General features: G+C 41.5%; 2 protein-coding genes and 1 non-coding gene across 3 annotated transcripts; 2 read left to right on the forward strand and 1 right to left on the reverse strand.

The window, feature by feature from the left end:
• Positions 1 to 1,197: 1,197 nt before the first annotated feature.
• On the reverse strand, positions 1,198 to 1,513 carry LOC141800089 (small Cajal body-specific RNA 2). Its single transcript, XR_012599294.1, has one exon.
• Positions 1,514 to 2,618: 1,105 nt separating this feature from the next.
• On the forward strand, positions 2,619 to 5,298 carry LOC141799446 (protein FAM107B). Its single transcript, XM_074681691.1, has 5 exons — positions 2,619 to 2,642; positions 4,055 to 4,082; positions 4,608 to 4,758; positions 4,854 to 4,989; positions 5,168 to 5,298. Exons 1-5 carry the CDS (start codon positions 2,619 to 2,621, stop codon positions 5,267 to 5,269), a joined length of 441 nt encoding a protein of 146 aa, XP_074537792.1. The 3' UTR covers positions 5,270 to 5,298.
• Positions 5,299 to 8,582: 3,284 nt separating this feature from the next.
• inavaa (innate immunity activator a) lies at positions 8,583 to 17,292 on the forward strand. The gene is made up of 10 exons (XM_074681690.1): positions 8,583 to 8,689; positions 12,979 to 13,075; positions 13,614 to 13,747; positions 14,357 to 14,479; positions 14,572 to 14,806; positions 14,902 to 14,955; positions 15,067 to 15,292; positions 15,487 to 15,636; positions 15,728 to 16,412; positions 16,535 to 17,292. Exons 2-10 carry the CDS (start codon positions 13,012 to 13,014, stop codon positions 16,625 to 16,627), a joined length of 1,764 nt encoding a protein of 587 aa, XP_074537791.1. The 5' UTR covers positions 8,583 to 8,689; positions 12,979 to 13,011; the 3' UTR covers positions 16,628 to 17,292.
• The last annotated feature ends 427 nt before the right edge of the window (positions 17,293 to 17,719 follow it).

The following is a 17,719-nucleotide window of genomic DNA, read 5'->3' on the forward strand; positions in this document are numbered from 1 at the left end:
TTGAATTTTCAACACTGTTTCAACTTTCAAGCATGCACGCACAAATACACACAGACACTTAGACACACACTTTGTGCAGGAACAGGAGGGGCAGAAAACACTATCAGTGCGCCCAGAAAGGAGGAAGACAGAGTGGGCGTACACAGGACCTACATGTTCCACACTGTTATGAGCCCCGGGTCTAGTGGACCCAAACACCCTGTATGTAATATAAATGTGTAGGGTTCAAGGGTATAAGTATGTGGTCAGAGAAAATGTGTTTTGATTTTGTTTTTTCACAAAACATGAGCCAAAGCCAATAAATTTCAGGTTGAAAAAATAATTGTTTCATTTTTCTTTTGATGAAAACAGGTCCCACAGACCCGAATGCCATACAAGGGTTAAGTTAGGCCAGTGGTTCTCAAACTTTTTTCAGTGGCGTACCCCCTATGACATGTATTTTTTCCGCCAAGTACCCCCTAAAAAGTGTAAATTAGTTTAGGTTGGAAAAAAAAGTAAAACAGTGCTGTACTATTAGTGTCTATTGGATAAAGTACTCAGTTTAGGAAACCTAAACTTATTGGGATTCAAACATTGATTGAATAAATTGTGTTAAAGGGATGGTTGCTATTTTTTGAATATACCATTTTGAATCTTGCGTACCCCCTGGAGTGCCCTCGCGTACCCTCAGGGGTACACGTACCCCCATTTGAGAACCACTGAGTTAGGCCCTCGACCCGGATAACAACAACAACACTGATGCTATCCTCTCTGCATGGCCCTTGACCTCCCCCACCACCTAAATCACTGCAGAAAGAGGACAGAGCTGGGACAAGCGGCCTGTTGAGGCTACAACTCGTCTCCCCTGGGCCAGCTGTACACTGTGAAGTATATGTATATAAGTAAAAAAAATTGTCCTGAGCACGACGTGTTCAGTAACGGTGTACTCTACACTGTATGTTAGTTGGATCCACACAGGTCACGTGTACCAACGACTACCGACACAGAAACAGACTCGGTGGTACAGGCAACTTCAAGTTATTCTGATCGTCTGCGCACAGTGAAGTGAAATGTAAAAAAAAAACAAAAAAAAAACGATAGCTTTCTTTTAAAGAATACGTCGGACAACATCAGTAGACATGAGCACATTATCGCCATCACCGTCCAGACGTTCATCAAATAAGCCTACAAGGGCCTTGCAGTGCTCGTCGGTTGTGATAAGATCAGAATCGCTTCTTTACTCACGGTTCTTTAGAGCCTGAGATTGACCCAAGCTCGTCCAGAACTAGTATATCTGATCAATTCATCATCTCTGACCACAACATAAAGCGTGGAGGCCCTGTAGGTTCTCAAGCAAGCAGCTCATCGCCACGAAGGCTCGAGAGCATGTTTCCTATCATCTCCGATCGGAGCAGAGCCAAACTCAGACCAGATCAAATAAGATCACGGTGTAGGTTTTACAGAATACTCACTCACTTTCAAACACACCTTACATTCACTCGAACAAGCAGTCGCCAAACTCTCACACACTCGCTCGACACTCACACCATTCAGTCTTAGCGGGGAGTCACTTCCGGGTCAGCTTTTAAAAGTAGAAGGGGCCGCATTGAATCATGGGATATTGAAACCAGTGCACGGCAGTATGTCGCCTCCATGTGGTCATTCTTGGGAAAAACTCCCACCCTTAAATTCTTCTTGTTCATATTTTATTTACTCTTTGAAACTTTAACTGCATATTTTAAGCTGTTTTGAATAAAAATGATAAATTCTTCGGAAAATTTCTAACAAGTTATGTTTTCAATATTATTACATTTTTTTATCACCATATCATACAAAGTTATCCATCTTTATACAACATCAGAGTGTTTTGGTAGAGCAAAATATATTATTAGTTTTTATGTACTACAATAACAATGATAAAGCCACCATACATTTTGAATATCATACCTCCACAAAATTGATGATTCTTTAAATGAAACAACAAGTGCATGCATGTACTAGTAGACATACTTGAGTACTTTTTTATACAAAAAATAAAGATTTATTCATATCCAAAGGACATATTTTTAAGTTTGTCCTGTCGTTTGAATCCTCTTATCCATCTTATGTGTTACATTCATTAGATTACTTAGATGTTTTTGCACTTGAAAGACCTTACCAGCTATCTGCTTTAGCCCAATATCCCATCTACATAACATGGAGTAAAAGATCTCACTGTTTGACATGTACTTAGTATGTTGACTTTGCCTGAGAGCTGTTGTTGCTGTTGTTTTTGTTGTTGTTGGGGTGTCTGTCAGCATCAATGGGCTGGGTGGTAGAAGAGTTTAATGTTACTAGTGCCGTGCTAGGCTGGATTTAAGCTGCATTTGTGTCTTCTGCAATTAACTAATCTAGCCTTGTATTCCATGTGGGGGTTGTGAGGTAATCTTGAATGGCGTAACAAGATTTCAGTGTCTACCACTATTGACTGAGGCTGGCACAGAGTTGGAGGATCCTTCAGCAACAGAGACATGTTGGACTAAGATGCTGCTAAGGAAAAGACAACAGAGAGACTATGTGAGGAGGTGTGATTCTATGAACATGGAGTAGAAGAGGGCGACTGTGACCAAACAGAAACTAAGGACCTCCACCGTCCTGCCATGGAGGGGTCAGCTGCAAAAAAAGTGAGTCTTTGGAGTTGTCCTTTAACCTAACCCCTGCCTGTTGTGGTGACCATCTGTCAGTGGGTTGGATAGATTAGACTGAACATGCACTTTTATTCCAGTAAAGCTGTACTTTGTGGGAACCTTATATTCTAGAAAAAAATCTTAATCTAATCCGTACAGTCTCTGTAAATTCACTGTTGAGACAATACCAGATTGTTTATACAAGCGATACAGCCACATAGTGGGACCTAATATAGATATGTTGTGAACATTTGACACAACATTATTTAGTAGGTTAAATCTATTATTCTCACATTTAGAAACATTTCAGATGGAAAACTTTTAGTCTATGAGTCTCCATATGAAATCTGATTTCAAAATTTAATCTTTGGATTAAGATTTTATAGAATACTTGAATGCTATGCCAAACAACATCCCCACCCATTATTTAATGACACTGATTTTACTTGTGGTTAAAAGTGAAATGCTTTTAAAACATATATGATTCATGTGTATGTTTTACAGTAAGAGTCATTTTTTCGTTTTAACTAAAAGTTCCACGATGTCTTAAAACTGCTTATTATCAGAACAATAGAGCCATATGTTGCATGTAAACATTGACTTCTGACGATTATACAATTCAGAGCGCTCTGGAAATCGGGTGGAGTGATTTTGCTGGAATCCATCCCAGCCCCACAGGATCTGACTGGAACAATGGCTTCTGTCATGTCAGGTTATCTCCCAGCTCAACCTCTCTGCAGGGCCAAATGTTAGACAAGATTTGGAGGCTTAGGCCGGAGACAGGAACAGCAAAAGGCACGATCTCAAAGACAGGTCTGAGCTACTAGAACCCTGGCATGAAAACAGTGTAAAGCAGAAATATTCAGTTGCTATTAATGGTGGATTTGACTTTATCTGAGATAGGCATCACAGTTCAATTACATCTACCAGCTTCTACCTTTTCGATGTGTCCCTCCCCTCCATGTTATCTGGTTTCAGTGGGTGTGTTCAAGGTACCTGTCCCCTTGTATTACAGTGAGACCTGAGGCTGAGAGTCCACCCTATGTTGTTTGTCTACTATTGCAACCCGTTCAGATATTTACATCCTTTTTGATTAACCTCCTGCCGACTGTTTTGTGATGTTCTGCCAAAGACAATGACTGTCAGTCCAAATTTACTGTTACATCACCTTTGTGCCCCCAAGTAAACCCACCTCACCTGCTTAAGCAGGGCATTGTCCCTTTATCTCTTACGTCATCTAATTATGACCTCTGTCCCATCAGGTGAAGATCAAATTAAATAAGGCGCACTGACAGCGAGGTGCAGCAGAATTAACGTCTCTGTCACAGCTAGTGTCTGTGTAATCAACAACCTGTTTAATTACTAACAGTGTTCTTTTCTTTCCTCTGTTAATGCTTCTCTACGAATAGAAAATAGGATTTGGACATCTCAGAAAAGGTATGTTAACCGAACAAGTGCATAATAATGTTTAAGATTTGTTTGTTTTAAAATTATGATAGGGTAAGTATAGGTTTGATGATGCAGCAGGTTAAAAAAAATGCTATTATTTTAGCGCAACCATTCATATATTTAGCCTCATAAACTCGGTCAGTAATTAACCAGAACATACAGAGATGAGATTAATTGAGTTTTAAACTCATAACTAATAGATGAATGATGGAACTATATAATGTTAGATAACGTGTCATGGAAAAAGACTGTTTTTCCATGTATTTCAGTTAAATTGAATGACTTAAAATTTATTTTAAAGTATTGTTTAAAAAAGATGGATAAGTCTTGTCTTGTGCAAAGTAACTTGTTTAATCTTTTTTTTTTATTGTTTCCTGAAATGAAATACTCACAAGATAGGAACCCCCCTACTGAGAGGCCTTTCAGAATTTTAACAAGTGTAAATGTTATTAGTTTTAAAAGTTAAACATTCAAGTCATCATATAGGAAATTGTTTTGTTTTGGTTTCCTCAGAGACCAATGCTGGTCATGGGCTGTTGTACCGTCAGTCCACAGCAGACTGCGGCAGTGATGAGATCACTCACCCCAGGAAACTGAACGGTTCCTCGGTGGAGACACCAAGCTACCATCACCTGCACCGAGAGCTCATGCTAAGCCATAAACGGTAGAGAAAAACACCTCTATCACTTTTATTTTCAGTTGTTTATCTTTGCATTACAGCAGAGCAGTGAGTGTGTGTGCCTTTGACTGACCGTGCAGGGGCCTACTACCGGAGAAGAAACCAGAACTGAAGCGAGTGCTGGAGCAGCGCAGACTGGATCTGCACAAAGAGGAGGAGACGGCTCCCTCTGATCTACAGACAGAGCTCCGTAAGAGGCAGCAAAAACTGCAGGAGGTGAGAGGCTTGAAAACTTGCTGAGCCATCTCATACAAAGAACAGTTCACATTGCATACACAGGATGAAGTTAATGTTGCTTTGAAGAATGCACTCTGGCTTTATTTAACTTTATTTCATTTTGATTTGCAAACCTCCTGCTTCTTTGAACATGTAAATGTGTTCTTTGTTTGCCCAGTATGAGCAGGAGGAGATAAGGCGGCGAGAAAACCAGCAGAAGATCCCAGAATTTGTCAGAGTGAAGGACAACCTGAGACGAACACAGACGTCTGAACAGTGAGGCTCCCAGGCTCCCATCAGCCCCTGCAGTATCTCACCAGAGTGGCCCTATCTTTAAGTTCACTGTCTGCTGTGTTACACATAAAAGACCACAGAGACACAGACACAGGACACTTGTCTTAGTGTAAACTAATCTGCAGAAAAGGAATCACGCAAACCAGGGAACAAAAGTGAAAAAAAACAGCATTTAGAAAAGACATATAAAAGCTCTGTCACAGTTTTGTCTCAAATGAGGGACTGGCCACCAATTTTTATTTAAAATTGTGTTGACGAGTATTTGTAAAGGGAATGCTTCTACTGTTCAGGGGCTGACTGTTTTGTATGTTTTTTATTATACTTTTTTCCAAATCAAGTTCTCATTCATCATCCTGAATACAAGGAGTATAACATCCTATTCTTGTTTAGATAGGTCACATCATTTCAAGTCTTTACTCTCTACAAGTCCAAGATATGGTTGTTAACAGAGGTATTTCCAAACACGACTGTTTTATATCAACAGAAATCCCCCCATTGTTGCACATTTTGCTCTGTTTCTGACTTTCTTTTTAGTGTGTCCATATGCTGTGGAAATAAAGGCTTGTATGGTTTGCAGAGAAGTGTTGTTTTGTTGGACACCATTCAAAGCAGTGGGGATTGATTTGCATGCAGCTCTTCTCCCCGAGGACTCTCACGCTTCTTTCACATGGATATGGGACTTTGTTTAATTAGCCGATCTTTTCATTCCATCACGGCACAAGAGGAGAAAGCACAGGCCATCTGGTGGAGACTGTTCAGGATGTATAGGCTGGGAATACCCCAGGGCCTGGTTAAAGCACTGGAGACATTTGGGATAGTCAAGGAAGCCATCGACTGAAGGGAAACAAAAGTAGTCTACTTGCTATTTCAGGAGCTATTGCATTTCATCATATCTATTGAAGAAATCTAACCCAAAGTGCTCCATGCAGGCAGTTATCTGTTGTCGCAGTTGCCTGAGGTGAAACTAAGTATAACCACTGCTGACATTGATGGTTAACTTCCTGTTGAACTGTGTATGTTTTCAAAGCTACATAAAATGGCTCTAAATAATTATATTAGTGTATTTGCAAGTCTTTAATTATCCAATTATTGATCACTAGAAATCATAAAAATAAACCAGTCATTTGTAGCACCATACTGACATAGAATATCCATCAAAATGTGAGTTTTTGAACTGGTAGATTTTCAAAATTGAAGGTTTCTTTTGTGCCCTGCTGAAAGTACAACTTGTTATAATTGCTGCCTTTATATTACATACAGATGCTGTATACCCAACAAAGGGTCAGTGTTTATTCAAAAAGGAGATTCAATATACAGTAACATTAATTTTGATAGAGCAACTGTGAAACAATGTAAAACTTTCCCCACTGCACATGATGTTATGTTGAAAATTTCTCTTTAGGTCATAGCACGACAAACTATCAAAATGTCTTTGTCTTGTTTTTACTCTTGTGTAAGAAGGAGCAAGCAAAACAGTGTTGCACAGTCTGCAATGAAACCCAACAAGGATCAGTCCCTTGCTTATCTGAAAATTAATTACACTTTGCCTTACATCCAAAAGTGAAAGTCAAAAGGCGAGGTAGTTAAAAAGATGTGCCAAGGAAAACAAAAAGACAGTTCATCTAAAGGTGAACAGAGAAACAAGTTTCATAATTAATTGTCTCAATTTCATGCTGAGTGCACTTAAAGACTTCCCTTTATCACATCAATGTTATGAGTAAGGAGATGTTTACCTACTAATCACTTCCCCTGTGATACTAACCATTAAGACAATGAACTTTATGATTTTTATTACATTCCATAAAGATATGATATACATGGTTTATATCATCAGCACTATCTTGCTGTAGGAAGAACTTCTAACCAACTGCCAGTTGGTCGTATACCAATATATGTATGTGTTCTAGTAGGAGCATACTGGAGGGTACTGCATGGCGCAGAAGAATATTGTGCAGCTGTTTTATTTCAGGATGCCTCTCACTCTGTACAGGTCACAGACCTCAGATCCACAAAAAAAAAAAAAAAAAAAAAAAAAAAAAAAACAGCCTAAGGCCATGCTTCCTCTTCCATGTTTACATTTAATGTCAGACTGAGGAACCATCCTTTCTTCTACTCCGTGACATAGAAAAATCCTGCATGGTGAACCAGAAATTTCACATTTGGATTTATCCATCCATTTCATCTACTTCCAGTCTTCAACAGTTCATTAGTGTTGTTAAATGGCCTAGGGCAAGGCTCTTTTTCTTATTCTGATGTCTGAATGATGACTTTTTTGATGAAGCTCAACTTATTGAACCCACATCACAAAGTCTTCTCTTCATTATTAAAACTGAGACTTGCTTTTAACAACCACTATGAACCTGTGCTTGAAGCTGTTCTTTGCAATTTCTCTGTAGAAAAAACTTAAATCTTTAAGTGTTACAATGGTCTGTCTCTTTTCCATTATCAGTTGCCTTTTCCTCGCTGTTTTACATCGACAATACTGTTTGTATAATGCTCAGGAGAATATGGTATCACAATGTGTTCCAGCACGGTTTTAATAAATAAAAGAAAGTTAGGACACCTTTAAGAATTAGTAGAACCAACTTTCAAGGCTCGGTGAATCCTTGCTGCTGTGGAACAGCTTTAAGTTGTTGAGCCATCGCTGGTTCACAGAAAAAGTCTTTTTGTACAATTGTTTAAGGTTTGGCAAACTTATATTTTTTAACCACTGTTAGTTCACATTTGCACCATCTCAAGCTATTCACTGAACTTGAAATGCTTGAATTTGAATTAAATCAGACAATACAAAACAAAACAAAATAACACAAAATTTAATTAAAATTAAATAAAAAGGAAAGGGGAAGATTTCCCTAACTTTTGACCAGTAGAGTAGCTCCCCAACAACAAGAAGGAAAACAAGGGATGAGTTTGTTGTTCACTCCTGGCTCACCAGCTGTCCCTGGTTTTACCCAAACTTGTCTGTGCCTCCAGCCATGTGTCTTTTGTGCTGCTCCCTGAATTAAAAGCCCCCCCACCCAGTGTGTCGCGTGGTCGCGTGCTGTGTCAATACGCAGAGCGTGTCTGGAGAGTCAGCATCGCCAGGCCAAACCATTTCAGAAGAGTTGAGGGGGGTGAGGATTCGTTATCAAGTTAAAAATAGTTTTACGTCATCAAACTTTTTTCTTCAAAAACCCAATTTTTAACCTAAGTGATATTGAAACAGTGACTCTTGAGTTAAAAAAGAGATAGGAGTCGTTTGAACAGAAGTAATAAGTAAAGTTTCTTTGCGCCCCCCTTCGACAGGAAAATGGAGTCGACTGAAACAGATGTCCAAGCGCTACTCCCACATCTGACCAGAGAAAGTAGGAAGAATTTCTGCTTGCGGTGAAAGGATGCTGTAGAGGGGACGATATCACTCTTTACGGTAGGTACATAATATTCTGAAGTTTAACAGCATAATATGAAGAAGCAGGAATGATAATATCAACCGTTATAAGCCAAAATCGTGTGTGAGTGTGTGTGTGTATGTGTGTGTGTGTGTGCTTAAGTCGGTAAACTTTGGGGAACCCTTAAAAAAGTGCATGGGTTAGATATAACTCTTAAGGTGTAACGTCTGCTATGGACATTTTACTAAGCTAAGTGGGTCAACTTTAGCACAAGATGCTCTTTATTTACTTGGGTAGCGTAATTTAATGCTGTGCTGTTTTCGTTTTATAAATAATCAACCGTTTGAGTTTAGAGAGGAATTTGTTGTTAGGTTGTTTTTCGTACATAAAATCTACTCGAAAGTACAGTTGAAGATTATATCTCAAAACACAAACAAATGATAAATTAGTGATGATGCATTAACGTCGAGTGCAACAATTTAAAACTTAGGACTTGTTGCAGATTCAATTTGACCTATATCGCTCTTTTTTGCTCAGAATAGTTCCTGGTGATGAGAAAAGCCAATTTCTGACATGGCTGCACTTTTCTATTTTTTTTAAACTCAATAAATTATATTAAAATAGTGTGAGAACCGTTAACTGTTTCAGTTTGCCCATAGGAAAGAGCAGTGAAATGAATGAGTTCAGAGCAGCTGTGTTAGGAAACTACCTTGAGCTTTTTTTTTTTTGTTTAATCCTTCCCAGTGAATTGGACCACGTATATTGAACAGGTTGCATCCACAGATAAACAGGGCTTTAAGAGGGTCAACAAGCTGGTTGTTGGCAGTTGTTTGTGCCAGCAGCAGCAGGATAAACACAGTCTCCTACAGTCTCAAACAATCCTCATGTTGACAGACCTGCAGTGCTGCTGTGGTGCTAAAGACAACACAATCTGTGTTGTCATGCTCCTGGAGTCCACCAGCTCTTTTGGCATTAGGGGGTGAAAAATTGAAACCACATCCTGTCAGGGACCCCAAGCTGGTCATCAGTGTCCGATCGGGGGCCTCAGAAATGATGACTCAGTAGGACAAGAAGTCGTGAACCCCAGGCAGCTCATCAGCCTCTGGAGAACAATGGAGCATCTCTTCTTGTCTTCTGTTTTTACGCTGTTGTTGGCCTGCAACAGGGCTGGTGTGTCTGGCCAGCATATGGCCTCCAGTGACTGGGAGCAGACTGATGCGGTGCCTATTACCCCTGTATTGTCTCTTCTTGATAACCAAGACCCTTTTACAACAAAAAGTTTTACTCTAAGAAGATACAGATACAGACTATCCAAGCTTTATGTAATCACAGCCTCTTTCTGCATTTTGCAGCAGTCTGCAGACTTTCCTCACTAAGCTCTGCTCCTCAACACAAAGATAATAGTAATACAACACTTCATTTTTTTCCCGTTCTGCTGCTGCTCTCCCACATTGATACACTTTTCTTCAGGCGGCCTATATTGTGCACAGTGGATTCATTTTGCTGAATGGATTTTGGCTTTTCATCAAGCTCTGAAATAAGGCATGCTGTAAAGTCGTTTGGTTTCTTCCATAGTATCAGCATTCAGTGGAGAATCTTAATTACAGGGTTCGAACAGGCCTTGGTCTGGTTTCAGGCATCCCTCACTGTTTCCTCGGTGAGGCCGGTCCCCATTGGTAATTCCAGGGCCGACCACAGTGGTAATGAGCGAGGCGGCGGTGGAGGCATTCCAGGGGATCGCAGCTCCCGGGGCTCATGGGAAAGGGCGGTGGGGGAAGTCTGGGAGACAGTGAATCCACATCATGATCTCTTGCTATAAACACTCACTTCCGTAGATGTTAGGCTTGTGAGTGGCAAGGATGGGAGGGATGGTCAGCTTTCTTGTCTGACACACTCGTAGAGAGTGGTCATCAGCAGTGATCACAATTAAGATGTTTTGACTACATCAATGAAGGTGGAGACAGTGCTATCAGCAGCCATCCCTTCAGGAAATGGATTTCTATTCCTGTTACTCTGGAGAAGAATGAATTGTTTTTGGTTCTCCCTTAAAGTAAAATCTCAACACTGCAGGTATTCATAAAAACTCTAATGAATCGGCATCAACAACTTGGAAATATGCTTCCCAACCACACACCCACTTACTCAGCCTAGACCTCCAACCACAGACTCTTGTGAAAGTCTTCAGAGACTTATGGGGTGAAAGTGGGTAAATCCCATATCACCCTGCCTGTCTCTGATTACCAGGCTGGATTCCTGTTGACGTCTTTAGTTTAAGATCTTTACAGTGTGGAGCCATGTGTCTGTGAGTACAACCAGCAGAGTGAAACAGTTACAACGCTCCCCTCCTACCACTACAGCCTTGTCTCAATATCAGCTAACAATGTGTCATCAGCAGATATTGCACCCACAGCAGATTATTGGGGCCGGCTGGTGGATACAAGCCCTTTGTTGCAGTGTTGTTTCACTAACTCGGGCTGCCTGTCTTTTATTGTGCTACCGGCTGCTCATCGCTGCGTCAGTTCACATGAGCTGCTGTGCTGAATGGCTCAGGCCTATGGGATTCACAGTAATATCCTGTTAGAGGAGGTTTGCATCCACACCAATCTGTGTCTTCCTGGTCCCTACAGGAAAAGGCCTGATACTAATCTACAAACACAAGGGATGAGACAAGAGCTGGGATTCAAAGCAGCTCTACAGTAGCAGCCCTTTCATTCTATGGTATCAGCTTTCACATCCCCTTCCCTCTTTCATCTCAGACTAATAACACATCTTTCACGTCTTTTATGGATAGATTTAACATGAGACTGCTTGAGGAGTCATCAAAAAGAGGAATTATAAATCGTGTGTGTGTCAAACTGCAGCAAGGCTGGATAATAGTGTCATTTAGTCGTGCTAGACACGAAACATTTTCTCTTGTGATAAGCCTTCTAGGGGAAGTCCAGAGTGGTGGTGGGCATGTGAGATGCAGAAAAAACAGATTGACCTAAAAAAGAGAAATAAATAACTGTTTTTCTCTGAAGTGGTTTCACTTCAACAGTCAGCCTTAGACCTCCATGCCAGGGCTTAATAACTTTGACTTTTTACCCAGAAGTTATCTCCAATTTGTTGTTGTCACTAGAGCTGAAACGATTCCTTGAATGATTCGAGGTACTCGATTACAAAAAATACTCGAGTAATTTTCTCCGCCTGGAGGAATCGTTTAATTTGAAAACACATCAAAGAGTGGTATTTCAAATAGAGCTGAGGCCATATTAAGAGAGTTTTCAGACCCCTCAAGCTAACTCTTATACAAAATAGCAACTAGCAACAAATCTAGCTTCTTTTCTGGAGTTTGGAGACTAATGGGTCATTCTACGAAACAGGTGCCATTTGGGTCCGCAACATTTGATGAGATGTACAAGGCACAAAAAATGTGTCAAAGTGTGTTTACAGATTTTGGAGCTACCAAAGCAAGTGCTCTTATTCACATGCTGTATCAGAAAATTCTATTTCTTAAAGAGAAAAATTTTATTTGAAAAATAACTGCTCTTTAACTAAACAAAAATGTATTTTATCCGATTACTCGATTAATCGATGGGATTTTCAGTAGAATACTCAAATACTAAAATATTCGATAGCTGCAGCCCTAGTTGTCGCTTGTTTTCTCGTCCTGTCATAAACCCTCTCCCCATCACGTTTTTGTTTATTATCAGTCAGATGTTGTGTTGAGGGCAAACAAAGCTGGGAGCAGCCATAAACCTGAATAGTGCTCGCCTGGTTGTGAAAGTGTGTCAGTGAAATGGGCAGCAGTGCACAGGAGTCAGCAGGGCCCCTTGTGATCTGACGCTGCGTGGACAAGCCCAGCATTGAGACATTCTTCCACTTCAAAGCCCCCAGAGGGTTTTCTGGACACTGGTTGAATAGGAGCAGAGGGAGGGGCCCGCGGGGAGAACAGGTGCAGTCCATGAGTGGGGTAATTCCTGCTGCCATCTGCTTTCTCTTTCGGGGTCCAAGCTCTTTAAACGCCCTCTGACACGCCTCATGGCAACACGCTCCCCTCAGCCTGCCGTGCCGTGCCCCGTCACCATGGCACCATGATTCAGATTAACCTCTGCACATGTGCCGAGTCAACCGTGGGGGTCTGCCCCTTTTGTGACAAAGCATAGGGGGTGAAAGAGAGGGTGGAGGAGGAGAGCTGCATTGATAAGTGTGTGAAAGGACACTCGCCAGTCATCCACTTTTGTTAAGTAGAGGAGCAAATCTGAATGATGCCATGTGGTAGAGATACAACAAGAGAATTAAACGGCCTGTTTAGACTAACATGATAAAAATGTGCTCATTTCCACAGGTATTTATCTACACTCAAGGCTCAAGAGTCACGATGACAGCCATCGAGAGCAGAGAGGAGATCAGTGACACAGACAGTGGGATTATTGTACACTCTGGTAAGAGCTTCAATTAATCCTACTTTAACATCTGAGTTCCAGTCATCAGTTAACATCAACGTGAAATGATACAACAAAAAAGGCTCAGTTATCCACAAATGGAGCTAAATCCGGCACACCGTGTGTTACTTTGTACTCACGTCATTACTTCAAAGAAATTTTGATTTACTGGGGGTGCAACATTTGAAATAATATAAAATTGGGGATAATTTTGCAGCATGACAGTGACTTGGTGTTGTGGAAAATCTAAAAGACTTCTCTCCATGCAGCAAGGAGAAGAGATAATGCAACAGCTATATAATAATACTTCAAAAATAAGCAACATATAACCATCATTTACAAATAATACAGGAATTAACATCAATAAATTCCCAAATGTGCTTCAGTTATTCACTTACAGGTGTTTTTAAAATATGATACCAGGTGGAATTAAATAATTCTTGTTTGCAGTGTAACTGGATGTTATGTTAACGGCTGTGCTGTGCTGATCTAAATCCTGAAAAGGAAGCCTGATCTGATCTTCTGTGTGTTCCTGCAGGTCCTGACAGTCCCACGTCCCCTGTGAAGGACCTCACCACCAACACCAGAGCCCTGAAGCTCAAACATCAGTCTCTGGAGGAACGCCTGGAGCTCTGTCTGCTGGAGCTCAGGAAGCTCTGCATCAGGGAGGCTGTAAGTTATTCCTGGATGAGTTACCACCCAGACCTTATTTCATATTTCTCACGGATACAGAAGCTTGTAATAGCTTTAGATCACTAGTCTTTATTGTGTTGTACTTTTGTGACAAATCTTTTTCTTTTTGTATCAAATGCACTTATATTATGCTTGTATATGAATATATTTTGTCAGCTTATTTATTGCCACCAGTCACTGACCTGTGATGATTATTTCACTTTTATCCATGGTTTTATTTCTCTACTTGTTATATAATTTTTTAACTTATTTCTACATATTTTACTTATTAGCTGCTTCTACTTGTTCTTTAGCTGTTATTATCCGACTTTTACCCATGTTTTGTTTTTATCATCAAAACTCAGTTTTTAACTTGTTTCTGCTTATCTTCACGGCGTATTGTGATGAGCACTGCACGTTAACATCCTTGTGCAATAACTTCTGGCCATGCTTGCCACCGACCTCTTGCATATGTTACTGTTGTATGTTGTCTAGTATTTTGTTATTTATAATACTGCGTCCTTGGCCAGTAGTACTGCTGTCTAAGACAAATTTCCTGCAAAGGACAATAAAGTTGATCTATGATCTATGATTATTTCAAATTTACAGGAGCTAACAGGTAAACTTCCAGCAGACTATCCCCTGATGCCAGATGAGAAGCTCCCTCGGGTCAGAAGGAGGATTGGAGCTTCCTTCAAGCTGGACGAAGGTCTCATCCATCTTAATAGACAGGTACAGGCCACCACCAGCTCTGACCATTATGACAGAATAGAGACGGAAGCATAACAGCCTGAAGTTAATGTCTGGATGTGTCTTTGTGAAAGGACTCAGAGCTTCAATCTTTAGAAACTGACCTGGCGCTCCAGCAGCAGATTTATGAAGCAGCTCGTAAACTCTCTGTGGAGGAGAACCTCAGCAAACCGCAGAGGAAAAGCCGACTGCAGCAGTGCAAGAGGGAGGAGAAGAAGGTGAAGGAGCTGCGGGAGGCTGTGATTCAGCACAAGATCAAGAGTGAGTGCAACTCACCCTGCATCCCCATCGCAAGCAGCCAAAGCAAAGGTGAGTGACACTGCTGCCCCCTTTAGGCCAAACTTTGAGTTGCATTATTGAATAGAATATGAGTTTGACACACGCTAAAAAACCTCTCTCTGCAGATCTGAGCATGTCTGATGACAGCTCTCTTTCTGATGTCGTGGCCTTGGATGATGGTGAGTCGCAGTTACATTTACATATTTATTCAGTCTCAGTATAATTTACTGCCAGACTGAATGTGACCATCCTCCCTCATGTGGACTGATGTTTTCTATCATTTTGCACAGATGTGGACTCCCCTAGCCCACCGTCTCCTCCAGAGTCCAACTCTTCCTTCTCAGACCCCCTACATCTGTCAGCTAAGACCCTTCAGTTGTCCCAGCAGTCGTCAAGTCAGCTCAGCATTGAATACGAGCCCTCCCCCATCCAAAACTCTCCCTGGAAAGAGTCCAGCTTGGATCAGCCCTACCAGAAGGTCACTAAACCTCAATCTGCTCACAGCAGCAGGTCCAGGTAGGAGACTCAACATTATATAACAGCTCCTCAAATACTTAAACACTCGAGTGCATGTGTGGCTGTGGCGAGGCAAATATAGAGAAGTTTGTCAGTAATAATCAGTGTTTAATGTCGTTTGTGGGACAGTTATGTCAGCGCCTACTGAATGTGTGTGTCTGACATAAGATCTTTTCTGTGTGTGCCGTGTGCAGCAGTCCAGCGGGGACCCAGGTGTCTGCAGAGAGCTGCAGGATTCCTCTCTCTCAGTTTGTCAGGAACTCAGCCCTGCGTCAAAACCACTCCACCAGTGCTCCTTCTACCCCAGAACTGCACATCCGCAGACAGTACTCCCAGTCCTTCAGGTAAACACAACACAGACTTTTTTAGTCGTTCATACAATCATGAGTAAAATCTCATCAATCTTTTTTTTTTTTTCATTTTTTGTCTCCTCAGACTTCCCAAAAGTAAGCCAGCAATTGACAAAGAGTTCAGCTCGGAAAACAATCGAGGGCGAGTCAGACTGCCGCAGCGGCGCTGTGTGGCTGACTACACACTGCGTTCTCCAGAGTCCTCTCCCCTGCGGCCTTACCAGTCTAGCTCTGAGGACAGCAGCTCCGAGCACTCCTCCTCCTCGTACATCAGCTCACCTGGAAGAGATGGACCTACTGAGATCCCAAAGCTCTGCCCTCCGCCCTACGGGTTCCACTTTGGAGCACAGAAGAAAGGTTACTCCAGCTTCTCCAGCCCACAGAAGAATAACAACACGTCTCAGTCCAGCCCCGGCTACACCAGGCCTACAGCAGAAGATGGTCCACTCTCCCCTCAAGAACTGGGTACGGGGAAGGTCTTTCTGTCCTCACCTCCTGTGACACGCAGTCCACAGCCGAGACAGTGGCAAGAAGGAGCGTCGTCTCCAAGAAGGATCCTGAAGCCCCCTCCGCCTTACACCAGGTTGGTCAGAACACCGTCGCTGAAGGAGTACCCCAACCACGCCATCAGGCTGATGCCCCGAGAGATCGTGTCAGAGGAGCTGAAATCCTGGCACCAGAGGAACCAGCTGCAGAAGTTACGGCCGAGCTGTGGGGATCAGCTGAGTGTCAAGAGTCCCACCTCACCTCACCTGCCTCCATTCAGACAGGTGGGTACTAAGATTGATACAGCTTATACACCTGAAGCTGATGTGCTCTTACATCATTGGCAGGTGAATGAATCAATCCCTAATCTGTCAGTTAAAGTCTCATTTCATGACTCTCTCCTCAGGGTTTGGGTAACGTGGTTCTCCAGAGAGCTGCAGATGGGACTCCAGTCCAGTGGTTCATTGCAGAGGATGCTGAGATTGTGAGCCAGGTGTAGCTGACAGCTGCCTGCTCTGCCTTACATTCAGTAGGATGCGTGTTATTCTCTAATATTTATCTTTGTATTTATTAAGGCTTTGGACTCTCTGCGAGATGTATGTCGATCCAGAAAACTTGGACCTATCAGTTCCCTGATGAGCCTTTTCTTCTCTTTTAACTTAAAACTTAATGTAAGGTGTTGCACCACTTTTATTTATTTGATTTGTTTGAATAGATGTTCCTAAAGTTCATTCCTAACATTTCCTGAATGTGTCAAGTGGATCAAAGTTACTGTGGTCTTCAATGTGGCTGACACACTTTTTGCACAATATAATCACTTACAGATTCTTTAGAACATGTTCCCATTTTCTGACTTAATTTCTAAAGATATTTAATTATATTTATCTGAGCAGGAACTTCCCCTTGCAGTGAATAGACTTAGGGCCAGAATGTCACCATGTCTTCCAAAGCAAAACGCTCTTTTTAATATATATATATGAATAGTGAAGTCTAACATCTGTCTAACCATGACGTGTAAGCTGAATTTTAATGCTACTATAAGCTTGTAAAATCATCCACTTTTATTGGTGGTTTGATGAATGTTTTAAGTGCAGTATGGAGTATTGATACTAACCCAGTGATTGTATCAGTTTTGATATGTTTTGTATTTATAATAATAAAAAAGTCGACTGAAAGTAATACTTGTGTCTGTCTTTGGGAGGGATTTTTTTATTATAAAAACAAAAAATGTTTCATGAAACCATAAAATGCCATCATAAAGTGTTATAGGTTTACTTGGAGTGAGGAGGGTATTTCAGCTGGTCTCTTCACGGTTAAGTCAGATGTTAACATTATTACACATTCAGGGATACATCATAAAGTTTCCAGTATCAAGTAAGTTAATGTTACCACACAGGAAAGCACAAACAGGTAGGTGAAGAGGAGCGCCCAGCGACAGCGGTACAACCAGTGGATCAGGGGACGCTGTCTCCACAGAGAGGCAGACCTGAGGAGAGCAGGCAGTCAGTCAGAGGAGAAGCATGAGGGGAAATCACAGAGTGGACCAAAGAGTTCTTCAACATATGTTTGACTTACGATCCTCCAGAAAGCC

Source organism: Halichoeres trimaculatus, unplaced genomic scaffold (genome assembly GCF_033239565.1).
Source record: "Halichoeres trimaculatus isolate MK-OKI-2021-1 unplaced genomic scaffold, fHalTri1.1 fHalTri1_scaffold_11, whole genome shotgun sequence".
NCBI classification, from domain to species: Eukaryota; Metazoa; Chordata; class Actinopteri; order Labriformes; family Labridae; genus Halichoeres; species Halichoeres trimaculatus.

Excerpts from the sequence above, each read along its gene's own strand:
- LOC141799446 (XM_074681691.1), top strand. The coding sequence starts at position 2,619 with ATGGAGGGGTCAGCTGCAAAAAAA. Across the intron at positions 4,083-4,607 it reads ATTTGGACATCTCAGAAAAG|AGACCAATGCTGGTCATGGG; the intron begins GTATGTTAACCG and ends TGGTTTCCTCAG. Across the intron at positions 4,759-4,853 it reads CTCATGCTAAGCCATAAACG|GGGCCTACTACCGGAGAAGA; the intron begins GTAGAGAAAAAC and ends CTGACCGTGCAG.
- inavaa (XM_074681690.1), top strand. The coding sequence starts at position 13,012 with ATGACAGCCATCGAGAGCAGAGAGGAGATCAGTGACACAGACAGTGGG. Across the intron at positions 13,748-14,356 it reads AGCTCTGCATCAGGGAGGCT|GAGCTAACAGGTAAACTTCC; the intron begins GTAAGTTATTCC and ends TCAAATTTACAG. Across the intron at positions 14,480-14,571 it reads TCATCCATCTTAATAGACAG|GACTCAGAGCTTCAATCTTT; the intron begins GTACAGGCCACC and ends TCTTTGTGAAAG.